General features: G+C 40.4%; 1 protein-coding gene and 1 pseudogene across 4 annotated transcripts in view; both read left to right on the top strand.

Annotated features, from left to right (window-relative positions):
• The window catches only part of DHTKD1 (dehydrogenase E1 and transketolase domain containing 1), a 48,388-nt gene that overhangs the window by 32,290 nt on the left and 1,585 nt on the right, over positions 1–14,513 (top strand). For 3 of the 4 annotated variants that reach the window (XM_016134438.2, XM_036228189.1, XM_016134437.2), the window contains 9 exons: positions 1,301–1,613; positions 2,368–2,452; positions 2,938–3,077; positions 6,935–7,085; positions 8,144–8,250; positions 9,068–9,232; positions 11,498–11,580; positions 11,919–12,088; positions 13,817–13,902. In XM_016134438.2, coding sequence (XP_015989924.2) covers positions 1,301–1,613; positions 2,368–2,452; positions 2,938–3,077; positions 6,935–7,085; positions 8,144–8,250; positions 9,068–9,232; positions 11,498–11,580; positions 11,919–12,088; positions 13,817–13,902 — 1,300 coding nt within the window. Of the gene's footprint in view, positions 1–1,300; positions 1,614–2,367; positions 2,453–2,937; positions 3,078–6,934; positions 7,086–8,143; positions 8,251–9,067; positions 9,233–11,497; positions 11,632–11,918; positions 12,089–13,816; positions 13,903–14,513 lie in introns of those variants that run through there. The other variant, XM_016134439.2, reaches the window with a different exon arrangement.
• LOC118609061 lies at positions 12,910–13,028 on the top strand (annotated as a pseudogene).

The raw sequence follows: 14,513 nt of genomic DNA, 5'->3' as shown, positions 1-14,513 counted from the left end.
AGTCCTCACATTGTCATTTTTACTAGACATTTTCAGGTAGGGTGACCAAGCTTCCTGGTTTGCCCAGGACATGAAATTTTCAGTGTTAACACTGGGATAGCCCTAGGCAGACTAGGACGGTCACCCTGTGGGTGTCAAGAAATCTCATAATCTTCAAACTCTACGTGTTTCCTCGATGAATAGACAAAGGGGGCAGCGTAACAACCTCATCGGCAGGTGGGAAGACGGAATAGGAGGCGCAGGCAGAGCCTTGCCTGAAGTTACATAGTGCAGCAGTGCCAGGATCAGAAACAGGGCCTCCTCGATCCACTTGTCCAAACTATAAATAGGGCCCTGCTTTGTGCCTTAGCAAGAGGTTGCATGACGGATTTTAATGAATGTCCAGAACTGTGCTGTCCAGTATGAAAGCCACAAGCCGTACGTGACTACCGAGTGCTTAAAATGTGGCAAGTCCTGATGGGGACGTGCTGTGAGCGTAATCTACACACCAGATTTTAAAGACTTAGTATGAAAAAAGATGGAGACTATCTCAATAGTTTATATATTGATATTAAAGGACAATATTTTGGATATATTGAGTTAAATAAATGTGTGATTAAAATTAATTCTACCTGTTTCTTTTTACGCTTTCAAATGTGACCACTAGGAAATTTCAAATTCCACATTGGCTTCTATTATATTTCCGTTGGACAGCGCTGAGTCAGAAGGTTAGTGTGACAGAGAGGTATTTGTCACTTTGAAATTTCCTTTTTAGATGCTAGAAAGTAAAATAGGTCCCTCTCATCTACTTTATTTCCTCATAGACATTGATTAAAACAGGAATAAACTTGGTGACATTTTCTAGGCCTCCCTGGTCATAGGTAGCAGACTGCTTTTGGAAGGATAAATCTGGGCTCCGTTTATCTCTGAGCTGAGCAGCTAGGTAAAGAGTATCCAGAATTTATCATTTCATAGAAAGACATTACTAATTATTTCTACCTGATTGTAGACAAAGGTTTATAAAGATAAATTTGTTTTCTCTTGCTTGTCTGGATGAGGTTTCTACTCATCACTGCCTTTTTGAAAAAAAGTAATTTATTGGAGTGAAAGTCACGTAACATAAAGCAGGCCATTTTAAAGTGAACAATTCAGGTGCAGTTAGTGCATCCACAGCGTTGTGCAGCCACCCGCTCCGTGCAGCCTGAACCATTTCCTGTGCCTTTTTACAGCGATGCCGCTCTGCAGTACCTCCGACGATGACTGTGTCTCTCTTCGATTTTTACAAATCAGATTGATTTGTTTCCCCCTCTTTCTTCGACAGAGCCCGAAAGAGCATTCCGGACACGTATGCAGAACACCTTATTGCCCATGGACTCATGACCCAGGAGGAAGTGTCAGAAATCAAAACCTCATACTACAGAAAGTTAAACGACCATTTAACTAACATGGCCCATTACAGCCCCCCCGTCACTCACCTGCAGGCCCACTGGCAGGGCCTGGTCCAGCCAGAAGCTCGCATTTCCACCTGGAACACAGGTGTGCCCCTAGACCTCCTGAGGTTTATTGGTGGGAAGTCTGTGGCGGTGCCGGAGGAACTCCAGATACACGGCCATCTCCTGAAGATGTACGTTCAGGTGGGCAGCACCCGAATCTCCACTTGTTCGTTCGTCCCGTGCAGCAAAGGGACAAATGTGGCTCTGGTCATTTGGTTGGCTCATCCACTTGATGTATATTTGTCGTGTGTCTTTAAGTTGTAGGAACCTATCCTAGTGCTGTTTTGGTACTGATAATTAAGTAATGCAGAATTTTTCTACTTCTCTATCTCACTACCTCCCTCCCTCCCTACGTAAATCAACATATACCCCCAAAGTCAACCATGTAGACCCCTAAACCTGTTGAGATTTTACATATTTTCTCACATTAAATGTAGATGCAGCAAACTGTCCTGGTTTGCCTGAGACTCCAGTTTCCTAGAACGCAGTACTTTCACTGCTAAAAACACAAGAACAAGGAGTTAAAGGTTTTCACCTTTCTTAAACTTGGATAAAGAAACTTTGCTGTCTGAATTATTTTTAAAACACTAGCTTTATTTTTGAATTTTTAGTATAGGTTTAGGGAGAATTAAAACAAACTATGTATTCAGCATCCACCTGAAGAAATAGTCTCCTCTCATTCATCCACAGGGTTAACCACTGAGCTGAGCGTCTGTGTGTTTCTCCTTTAAAACGTCATGTGATTGCTATCAGACTCTCGTATTCCCCTTCACTTAATGTTTTATTTAACGTTGCTTTTATTGCTTAAATTGTTGCATTATATTTTTTGAACTGTGTGAAAGAAAAGTATATGGACTCTTAAAAATTTATTTTTTCCTCCCCTTCACTTTTACAGTCCAGACTGGAGAAGGTGATGGATGGAACCAAGTTAGACTGGGCCACGGCAGAAGCTCTCGCGTTGGGCTCATTACTCGTTCAAGGTAAGACGCTTCTGTTTAGCTGCATAGCTGGTAGGGAATGCTTTATGTGAAGTTTGTTACATGTGGTCTCCACAGAGTTTTGAGTTATAGCTGCCTGCTATTGTTTTCAGTGACTAGAGACATTCTAAAACATGTTATCTTTTCTTACATGACAATGTTATTTAATCTTAGAATAAATCACATTGACAACCTTCATCAGAGAATAGAGCAGTTATACTTGGAATATAAAAGCTAAAGGCTGGATATATGAGAAAGATTTTTTTCTCTGAAAATTGTAGGGCAAATGGTGACTCTCCATTTTAATACAATCTCACCTTGACTGCAGATTTTTGAATCTAGGACAGGTGTATTTTAATAGGGATAATCTATTATCCTAAGGAAAATTCTCAGGATGAGCTGATGTATAAGAATTCAGGATCACCATGTCTTACCATTACTAGGTATTTTTGGGAGTCTGGATTTTTTTTCCTTCTTGCTTCCTTAAGGTTTTAATGTCCGTCTGAGTGGTCAAGATGTTGGCCGTGGAACTTTTAGTCAAAGGCATGCAATGGTGGTTTGCCAGGAGACTGATGATACCTACATCCCTCTAAACCACATGGATCCTGATCAGAAGGGATTTCTGGAGGTAGGATGTTTCCTTATCTACTGTAAAATCCAGATGCTGATGATCATGGTAACAGGATTCTTAAAGCAATTAGAAATAGATGCCAGCAACTTTGGGTTCAACGCTTTTTGAAGTAAGGTGACGTTGAGTGGACAGTGTAGCTTACACATTTGGAATGGAGGTAACATACAACCAAGTAGACTAGAGTTATTTTACTCTGACTATTTATGTAAATCATGTAAAACATATAATCATGTGAATGTCAAATGGATGTTCATTTGTCAATCAAAAATTGACATAATCTGCATGTTGCTAGATTCATTAAAGTTCATGAAGATGTGAATAAATAACATCATTTCTTGCCTATTAAAAAAAAAAAGCCATTTCCTCAGATCACCTTATTATTCCCTAAGGTTTAATAGGCTTGATGAATATATATCTATTACCATGTATTTCCATGTGCCATTTGCTGGGATGTACTCGTTAGAGTCAAGGGCGAGGCCTGGGTCTTTTATTATTTTTGTCCCTCTAACAATCAGCATATGCCTGGAACATAATGTTTATTAAAATAAATTATTCTTTAAGGTACAATTAGTGGCATGTCATCTTTTTCCTACTCTAGCATTTGTTTGAGAGTATAATCTTGAGATCACTGATTCTCAATTTTTATTAAAAAATTTGCGTATAAAAAGTAAAATTCCAGGAAGATTACTTAAAGGACATACAGCTTATCTTTTCTTTAAGTTAGTTTAAAGTCCACCCCTGGATCAAGTCAGATCAATGATCTAAAATGTTTAGTATTCCCCCACCCCAGCAATGTCTTTTATTGAATTGTAATTTTATATATAATATCAATTAGCTTTATTGCCATCTGAAAATCCCCAATTAAACACGTTGCCTGTCTTATAAGGAGACTGTGAAAGATTTCATGTCTTATCTACTACCATGTCCTTCTTCTGAAGACCCGGTGGTAACTCCTGCTTGATCTTGGTGTGTCTTTATTGTCTGTATGTTATGAATTCTGCAACTCACCAGCCTTCCCTTACCAATAATTGTGTCTATAAGATGAGACAAAATAATAAAACAATGCATATATGCACTTTTCCTAAAAAATATATAGTGGCTTCTAGGAAGGGGTAGAGGCCACAGTAACCTTGGTAAAAATGAGTGGATCACCAGGTTATGTCTTTTCCCCAACCATTTTCTGTTTCTCAATCTTAATTTCTCCTTTTTACTTCTACTTACATTTACACTGTCAAGTTATATATATATCATGTAAACTTATAAGCCATCTTAAATACTTTATGGAGTAAATAAAAACATTAATAGAGTAAAAAAATAAAATATACAAGTCTATAAGGTACAAGAGATGCATAGGAAAAGGGGCAACTCATCTACTTGGGGAAGTCAGGAAAAGCTTGAGGGAAGCCCAGATTTCAGCAGATATTTGAAGGACGTTAGGAGTTGCCTATTCTAATACAAATAGGGAGATTATTCAAGATAGACACACTAGCACATAAAAAAACAGCTGTGAAATAAGAGGACCTGATATGCACAGGGAACCACAAATACCTTCATATGACTTGCGATTAAACTGCAAAGTGGATACAGGAATAAAAAAGAGGAGACAGACCAGATAGGACTCCCCATATTGTGAAACTGTGGTGGAACTTCCAACAGGCGATCTGATTTTATATTAGAAAGATCACTCCTGACAATACTTTGGAAGCTTATGTTGAAAAAGGATGAGAACTGAGGACAATTTCTAAGGCGGCTTCTCAAATCATCTAGGTAGAAAATCATGGAGCTTAGGGCAGTAGCAGTGCACATGGAAGATGGGCCAGATTTGAGAACTATTCAGAAAAACCACAGCTACAGGACTTAGTGGTAGATGTGGGGAGTGAAGAAATAGAGACTTGTCTGACTGTCTTCTAGTTCCTGATGCAGACAACTGGTATATGAAGATGGCATTTACCTGAACAGAGAGTAAAGGGGAGGAAACAAGTTCGGTAAGGAAGGGTGATGGATTTAGTTTTGGACAACTAACTTAGAAACAGCCGAATGACACACAAGTTTCTATCAGGCAACCAGATGTGTATATCTGGAGTTAAGGAAGGAATCCGGTCTTGAGACACAGATCTGGAAGTAACCAGTGTGCAGGAGCGTGTGAAACCGCTGGGGTGGGAGAATCTCCCAGAGAGAGAGAGAGCAGAATGAGAAGAGGGCCAAGGGCTGGGTCCCGGGAAAAACATTTAAGATGCTGGCAGAGGAAAAATGTTTCCCAAAAGTGCATCCAGGAAGGGAGAAGTGCAGTCACCGTATTGTTGAACTCAAGGAAAGGCAGAGTCAGATAAGAGGAAGAATCACGTGGTGTTCATTCGGTTGGGCAACTAGAAGGTTGACTAGAAGGTTGACCGCACATAGAGCTTTTTTTTTCTGTGTCAGTTTGGCTATCCCTTTATTTTTATATGACCTATTTTATTGGAGTCGTGAAAGCAGAAGCTAGATTATACTAGTTAAAGGATAAACAAGAGGTAAGGAGGTGGAGAGAAATGGATTAGATAATTCTTTCTAGAAGCTCGACTGTGAAAGGAAGCGATAGAGAACACTGGTCAGGGGAATATTTCTTGTTTAGATTTTAAGCTTTTGATTGTCTCTCTGCTGGGAGGAGAAAGCCAGTGAGGGGAGGTTCAAAAAAGAGGAGGTAGGTGATGAAGCCAGGAGAAGAAGCTAAAAGAGGGATGGATTTAGAATGCGAGTGGGTATGTCAGCCTTGAGTAGGAAAGGAGAGAAGGAGGAAGGAGGTGAGGACAGGTAAAGGTGCAAGGAAAGTTGCCAGTCCAAACCCCGTTTACAACACACTCACGAGTCTGAGAAACATAGCGGCTCTTCTTAAAATTAATATGTTATATAGAGTTTAACTGAAATCAAAATAGTAACCAGAAAAGATAAATTATACATAATCCCACCATGCTGATTGATTATTTATTTTCATTTTTCTGTCGTCATTAAGTGCTTAGCTATGTGAATCACAATTTTTGTAGCTGTAATTATCATACAGATGTAATTTTTCTACAGTTTCTTTTACAAATACAAGATTTATTAAGATACAGAATTCGGCCTTTCAGTGTGTACAATTGAGTGGTATTTGGTGTAGCCACAGAATTGTGTAACCATTACCACTATTTAATTTCAGAACATTTTTATCACCCCAAAAAGAAACCCCATACTCATTAGCAGCCACTCCCCATTCTTTCCTCCCCACTCAGCCTCTGGCAACCACTACTCCCTGTTTCTATTGATTTGCCCATTTTGGACCTTTTATAAAAACAGAATCACATAACACTGGCCCTTTTGTGACTGGTTTCTTTCACTTAGGATCATGTTTTCAAGGTCCATCATGTTGTAGCATACCTCTCTATTTCATTCCTTTTTATTGACAAATACAATTATAAAGATATGTACCTTTTAAAAAATATTTTTTTAGAAAATTTTTGAAACAAGCACAGAATTACAAAAAAGTTGGACGTCCAATATAAAAGGTACCTTTTCTCATTCTGAAACACTCGAAACATCAAGTTGGAAATGTTGGGTTGCCAACCTGAGGCCCTAGACGTGCGTTTCCCATGAACAAGGACGTTCTCCTTTGTCTCCACAGCACCACCATCCAAGTCAGGAAATTAACACTGCGACATGGCCGCCACATGGTCCTCAAACCCAGTCAAGATTCATGCCACATTTAATTACCATGTCTTGTTAGCCTCCTCAGAGATCTTCTTTTACATTCTGCTTTTTGTACCTTAACAAATCATGTTGATTCTTTTGATCTGCACGGCTCCCCTTGCTTGACAGTGTCTCTGCTCTCTTCCTGGCTCTAGGTCAGCAACAGCCCGCTGTCGGAAGAGGCCGTCCTGGGATTCGAGTATGGGATGAGCATCGAGAGCCCCAAGTTACTGCCCCTCTGGGAGGCTCAGTTTGGCGATTTCTTCAATGGCGCCCAGATCATCTTCGACACCTTCATCTCTGGAGGTTGGTGTTGGCATTTGGTGTTGGCTGGATGCATGGCACCAGCCTGATGGGGACAATTGAATGAAAAGGAACCATAGCTGCTTACGAGACTCCTTGTACCACAGACCCTCAGAAGACTTGGAGGCTGCCATGTCACCCGCTGGGACATGGTAGCTGTCAGTTAAATAAGCTGCCGGAGGGCCGGGTGCCACTTGGCGAGCGCAGGGATCACCTTCCCCTTTGCAGGGGGATGTGCTAGGTCATGAGGAGCAGGGATGTACCCGCCAGCTCCTAGGTGATTTGACTTCCAGGTCTGCTCTTGGGGTTTGCTGAGTAGCTATGGCATGAGTCACAAGTAGGGGATGGTGACATAGCGAGGATCTGTGATCAGAGGGAACAGCAGCCTGGAAAATCTGCTTCCCTCGATCCAGGGACACCCAGGTATCTGAACATTAGAACTTGTGCATCTTTATTACTCTTAAGCATCATTTATAAGGTAGTCCCTGCCTACCATAAAAATTCAAAGTATATAAAGTACAAGTCTGAGTGTCCCCCAGGCTCTCACCCCATTTTGGGGGGAACCACTCTTGGATTCTGAGTGCGCACTGCAGATCCTCCCCCAGGTTGTGTTTCTCTGTTAACGTCATGAGAAAGAAAAGTGCCTTGAGGAAATTGGACTTGGATATGTCCAGAGACTGTTCCAAAGTGCCTGTGTCCTCAGCTTGAGGGCAGTGGCCTGCATTGTCAGCAGTGCTATGGGGAGAGGTAGGAGCTGCCTAGTCTGAGTAAGAGCTGTGCCTGAGGTGGAGTCAGAGCGACCACGCTGTCCCGGAAGCCAGATGTTCACCGTCCAGTTTGTCTTTCACTTGCTAAAGCCCAGGGCATGTGTCATTCTAGGGTCTGCTGGTATCATGGATATTTTTCTCCCAAGTATGGTGTCACAGTGCTAGAGAGTGCATGTGATGAAGACGGTTTTAGGGAGTCAGGCAGCAAACGAACATTTGTTCCGCTCCCCCAGTCAGGTCAGACCGTTTTGTTCCTGCTTCATAGAGATCTCACCCCTCCCCCTGCTTTTCCAGGAGAGGCCAAGTGGCTCCTCCAGAGCGCCATTGTCATCCTCCTCCCCCACGGCTATGACGGGGCCGGACCCGACCACTCATCTTGTCGCATAGAGCGTTTCTTACAGGTATGTCCAATGCCTCTTGGACTCGCAAAAATGTTTTCCTGTGTCTGAGGCACTTTGAACTAGAACTGCCTCCTGCGGATCCTTGACATGCCCCTTAAACCATCAGACGTTGCCATCTTTGAGTGAAACTGAGTCAATGCCCTGGAAATGGCGAGCCTGGCAGCCCAGCCACGTCCACTGAGCTCTGCTCTGAAGTTTTCTTTTTTCCCCCAGGGCTGCCTACTCACTCACGCTCTCCAAATTGGAGGGGACTAGTGGGAATTGTCAGCACTTTGTCAGCTCACTCTGTTTTCCCTCCCCTGCTTCTGGAGTGGGGTTAGGAGCCATGCTTCAGCTTCCTGTCCCACCAGGATCTTCTGAGACTTAATTCTTTTCCTTTAACTTTTCAACCTTCTTAGCTGCTTTCGTTTTTGTTTTTGCCTTTTAAACAAGCGGACGAACAAACCAAACTCTAATTGTGTTTATTGCATTAGTAGAATGAAATTCTGACAGTACTTTCTTCCACCACCTTTACCCCACAGTAATCAGAATCTGTATTTTTTTTAAAAAAAAAGATCCCCTCCAGATGCTTCTTGGAATCAGCTGTGTTTGGGAACAACCGTGTTAAAATGCGCAGACTCAGAGAGATGCGGGGTCCATCAGGCCTCTCTCCTCTGGCTAATTCTTCATAGGCCGTAAATTTACCTTCTGGCATTTTCTGTAATGGAGGGAAATATCTTTCTCCTCACTGAGGGCCCTGTGTTGCCTTTGGAGAGCCTATGTCGTTAGGATTGACTGAGATGATCCGAATGTCTCCTTTCTTTCACTTCTCTCCCAGATGTGTGACAGTGCAGAGGAGGGGGTGGATGGGGACACAGTGAACATGGTCGTGGTGCACCCCACGACTCCTGCACAGTATTTCCACCTGCTCAGGAGGCAGATGGTCCGGAACTTCAGAAAACCCCTCATCGTTGCTTCTCCGAAGATGTTGCTCAGATTCCCTGTAAGTGGGAGGAGCTGGTCGGAAGCCTTTCTCCTCTCTTCTTTTTTTTCCTGCATTTTCTTCTGTTTTCTCTATCTAATTATAGTTTTAAATTTTAATTGGCTTTGCTTCTTTCCTCCCACCCCTCTGTCTCTCCTTTCTCTCCTTCCCTCCTTCTCACCTTTCAAGAGAGAGTATAAAGACAGGCAGCACTCAGTTTCATTGTAATGAGGACATGATAGTAGATATTATCACGCTAGTATCCTCGTCTGAGCAGAAAGAATTTGTTAGAAGAAATTTAAAAGTCCAATGGCCTAAGCACTCTATGTTGATGATAGCAAGTTGGGAATTTAGAATATTTTGATGAAAATGAGTGATGTTATTCATTGACTTTTATTTAGACTTTTTTTATTGAATGATTTATCATAGGTAGATTCCTGTTTCAGTATGCGCATTCTAACAATATGGCTTATTGCAACACTTTTAAAAGTACACATTTTTAAAAAAAGTGTCCATTTTTCTTGGTTTACCTGAACTAAGTATTAAGTACGTAAACATATTTTTTAAATCACACAAATAAGCTGGTTTTCAAATGTCAGAGGTCAAGGTAATAAATAGTAGTAAGCATGTATTTATCCCATCTGCTATAATTTTTTTTTCAGTTTTATATGAGAATCTTAAATAGGATTAACATTCAGAAAAACTTTTGCATTTATTCGAATGCTACTACTGAGGTGAAGTGTCATTTAGGATTTGGCTGTTCAAGACTGTCTCGTTCTCACAGAGGTTCGAGAGTGTGGATTTGGAATGGAGGGTGTTGAGGAAAGTTGCGAGGGCTGTGCTTCCACTGGTCGTATCTTTACGCGGTTTGGACGGGAGTTAGGAGACACTCGTGGTTGGCTCCTTAAATTTTGCACTGCAGGCACCTCACCTGCCTCACCCTAGTGCTGACTCTGGGAGTCGATATCAAACGTAATGATATTAAACATAGTGTATATGTATTATCAAGTATTAAGTGAACTCTTAGAAATTTTATTGAGAATCTCTTACAGTTTGAAACAAAATACGAGTTTATATTATGGACCTACTATTCCACCCCTTGTCCCAAGTCTAATATATACCTTATCAAATAAAAGAGACTTTATTTGGGAGCCTTGAAAAATACCAACAGCCATCTTATAGATTTTCAAGTAAAAAACTACTCTTATTAAGTAGTCAAATATTTGCACTAAACATTTAAGTCCTTTTATTAATTGAAAATGAGTATGACCATTATTGAATTCTGGTTTCTTCCTAAAAATTCGATTATTGGTACATGTGATCTATCAGAATATAAGTCAACTCTTTCTTGTTCTTCCTTTCCTTTCCCCTCCCCTCCACTCCCCTCCCCTGTCTTCCTCTCCCTTCTCCTTATCTTTCCTTTTCTTTCTTTCAGTGGCCTTCTCCAAGATGACTTGCCAAGTGGCAAACATGACTCAAGGCTCTAGGCAGTTTGTTGAGTGGTATCTAAATCCCACCCCAATTTCTCACCCAACTCTGAACTTCCCTAGGAAGTGGGAGCTGACAAATGCAAAGGAGTCTCGTTCAGAATGGAGAAAGATCACACGTTATTTAATAATAAGCATCACAGAATAGTTACTTAATTAGGCCATATTGTAATATGCCCACAATGGCCTACTCAAAATGCCATATACCCATTTGGGACTAGACTGTAGGGAAACTAACTAGATGACAGCAAAAGGGATCAAATCCCGCAGCTTGGCTTTATCAGTTTTGTACTCTGAGTTCTTGGCAACAAGTACTTATTTGAATTGAGCTTATTAATAAATTTTCTTTCTTTTTTTTTTTTTTTTATAGAAAGTCACATATTGTTCCTGCTTATTCTGACTGAATAGGTTTCACTTGTAAATTATAATCAAAACCTTAAAGACAGAAGTAATTACACTAGCTTAGCTTTTTTGGTTCACAGTATGAATTCTATAAAATGTTATTTTTAATTCCAAAAAAAATCTTGCTTTTTATTAATAATAAAGATGTATAATCACACTGAAATTTTGATTCTTAAGATTTTTATTGTGGCAACAGACAAAAGGCAATCTTATGTAACTTCAGGAAAATAATTTTATTCTGAAGTATTCAGAACTATTTTTTTGGAAAGCTATTATATTTATTCATATATATGTTTACTTATAGTCCTAGGTGAGAATTTAACAATATTTCTTGGTAAAGGTTCCTTATAAGTAAAAGCATCTTCAGCAGGGTGATAGATTGTTCTTCCCTCCTTAGGCAGCTGTGTCAAGTCTTCAAGAAATGGCACCAGGAACAACATTCAAACCTGTGATCGGTGATTCATCTGTGGATCCAAAAAAGTAATTTGATGTGTATCTCTGTTTTAACACTCGGCAGCAGAATTTTAATTGGTGGGTAAACAAGCTCACGTTAAGGAATGCAAAGTGACCCTTGTCTTCTCTGCCCTAAGTCCGTTAAATCAGTGGGGTAGTAGTTAGAGGATGCACGGGAGAGTTAATTTTAGAGACATGTTGCTGAAGAAGGCTTGCCAGGGCATCGCATGTGACCAAACCCAACGACAGAGCCTCACTTCATTAGTGAAGCACTTAGATCTGTGTGGTCTGCCCTTTCATCTGATACAGTCCTCACTATAAGGTATTTCTCCTCCACCCCCCACTGTCCCTTTTCTACCCAACAGCGTTAAGAGCCTAGTGTTCTGCTGTGGCAAACACTTCTACGCCCTGCTGAAGCAAAGAGAATCTTTGGAAGCTAGGAAGTATGAGTTTGCCATCATCCGCATAGAGGAACTCTGCCCTTTCCCACTGGACTCATTACAACAGGAGATGAGCAAGTACCAGCACGTAAAAGGTGAAGGGTTGTTAGGGTTCTTCGCTTTTCAGATATCCAAAACCTATTTGAACTCTCTCAAAGGAAAAGAGGTTACAGTGGCAGTGAGAGTCACTAGGAAATTGGATCTCATAGAATCTGGAGATATGAAAATAACACTGCTAGTGCCAATGTTTCTCTTTTTGGTGTTTCTGTCCATCTCCCCTCCTCTCATCTAAGACGTCTAATTTCTTGAGAGTTTGGAGGGAATCAATGTTATACTGTCATCTAAGAGAAATCAACTATAATTGTAAAAGACAAGCTTTTTCAGCAAATGGGGCTAGAATAATTGGATGTCTTTATTTCTTTTTTTACCTTGTATAGAAATTAACTCAAAATTGGTTATAGACCTAAATGTAAAATGTAAAACTATAAAACTTCTAGAAGAAAATGAAATTGTGACTTTGGATTGATTAGGCAAAAAGCTCTTAGATATAATACTAAAAGCACTTTCCATAAAAGAAAAATCAGATTTTACCAAAAAGGAAAACTTTTGCATTGTAAAGGGCAATGCAAAGAAAATAAAAAGATAAGCCAAATGGGGAGAAAATATTTGCAAATAGATATCTGACAAAGGACTATCCAGAATATTTAAAGAGCTTTTCAAATTCAACAAGAGGAAAACATATAATATAATTTTTTAAAGAACCGAACAGGCACTTTACCCAAGAACCAGGTGGCAAATAATCATATGAAAAGATCAGCAACATAATTAAATGATAATGATAATGATAAGAGAAGTACAAATGAAGCCAAATTGGGATATGGCTACATAGCTACCTGAGTGGCTAAAATGAAAATGAGTCTGCAGCCATGCCGCTCCAAACACGCCCGATCCTGTCTGATCTGGGAAGCTAAGCAGGGTTGGGCCTGGTTAGTACTTGGATGGAAGACCACCTAGGAAGACCAGGTACTGAAGGCATAAAAAATAAGGGATTGTAAACTAACAAGGTCCTTGCAATCTGTGAGGTCAACCAAGGGTTGTCTCGCTTAAAATAAACAAACAAATAAAATAAAAACGAAACAACCAATTGACAATATCAAATGCTGGTGAGGATGTGGAGCAGCTGTAACCCTCATTCACTGCTGGTGGGAACACAAGCTGGTACCGCCACGCTGGAACGCAGTTTGTCAGCGCCTTTCACAGATACACGTAGTTACCACACCACCCAACAGTCCCACTCCTGGGTGTTTACCCACAAGAATGGAAAACATGTTCATAGAAAAATCTGCATGTGAAGTTTATAGAAGCCTTATTTATAATTGCCCCAAGCTGGAAACAACCAGACTGTCCTTCCACTGGTGGGGGGGATAAACCACCTGTGGTCCACCCACACAATATCATACCACTCAGCCGTAAAAGAGAGCCAACTGTTGCCAAAGGCAAAATCAAAAATGGATTTTGCTAATTTAAGGAAGCCAGACCCAAAAGGCTACATACTGTATGCTTCCATTTAACTGACATTCTGAAAAAGGCAAAGCCGTAGGAGTAGAGAAAATGTCAGTGGTAGCCAGAGGTTGGGATGGGAGCAGGAGTTGTGATTGTGGAGGTAGAGACATGACTGTGCATTTGTTAAAAATAAATAAATAAATGAATAAATAAATAAGACAAGCAAAACTGTGCCATCTTGGAAAGGGATGTGTGTGTGTGTGTGTGTGTGTGTGTGTGTGTTTATTTGCAGTACTGAGGTAAACTTTCTTCTTTTATAGATTTTATTTGGAGTCAGGAAGAACCTCAGAACATGGGTCCATGGTGTTTTGTTTCTCCAAGGTTTGAAAAGCAACTGGCCTGCAAGGTAATAGCTCTGTCTCTCTTGTAGTGTTTTGTGTGTGTTGTGCCTTGTTTCTCCTGGGGTGCCAACTAATGGGGTGATCCCCTATTATCCAGTTCTTTTAAGGATAAGCTAAAATATAAAATCTAGTTTGAAGCTATTCTTTCAGAATAAAATGCTGAGTGTTTATCGAGCTATCTACGTGTTTATACTAGTGTCATGTAAAAAAAAAAAAAAGTGATTATACTTTTCTAAAGGTCAACATCCAAGCTGTGGGGGAACTTGGTGCTGAGCAGGCTCGTTATACAATATGGGAATAGAGGCAACCAATGATTGCTCATTCCAGGCCCATTCACAAAGCTGGTATCATCGAAGGCCAGATTCTTCTTGATTGTGCTGTAGGACGTGAGAAACAATGAGAAGAGCAGTTGTACTTTTCTGTTTTATCTTCCTGTTCTGCTTTGATTAAACTAGTTCCCTCATTCAATACTAGTTTGCTGGGCCCAATCATTTCCATATGTAAATAGTTCTAATTTAGAGAACTCTACAGCTAAAACCAACTAATTAGTTACTAAAGAGTAAGACAAATTCAAGAATTTATCTTACCTTATCATGATTGGAATTTAGCTAGTTTT

The sequence above is a fragment of the Rousettus aegyptiacus genome, unplaced genomic scaffold, assembly GCF_014176215.1.
Source record: "Rousettus aegyptiacus isolate mRouAeg1 unplaced genomic scaffold, mRouAeg1.p scaffold_m13_p_10, whole genome shotgun sequence".
Taxonomy (NCBI): Eukaryota; Metazoa; Chordata; class Mammalia; order Chiroptera; family Pteropodidae; genus Rousettus; species Rousettus aegyptiacus.
The sequence above is the reverse complement of the archived record's forward strand: the minus strand, read 5'-3'. Positions and strand labels throughout refer to the sequence as shown.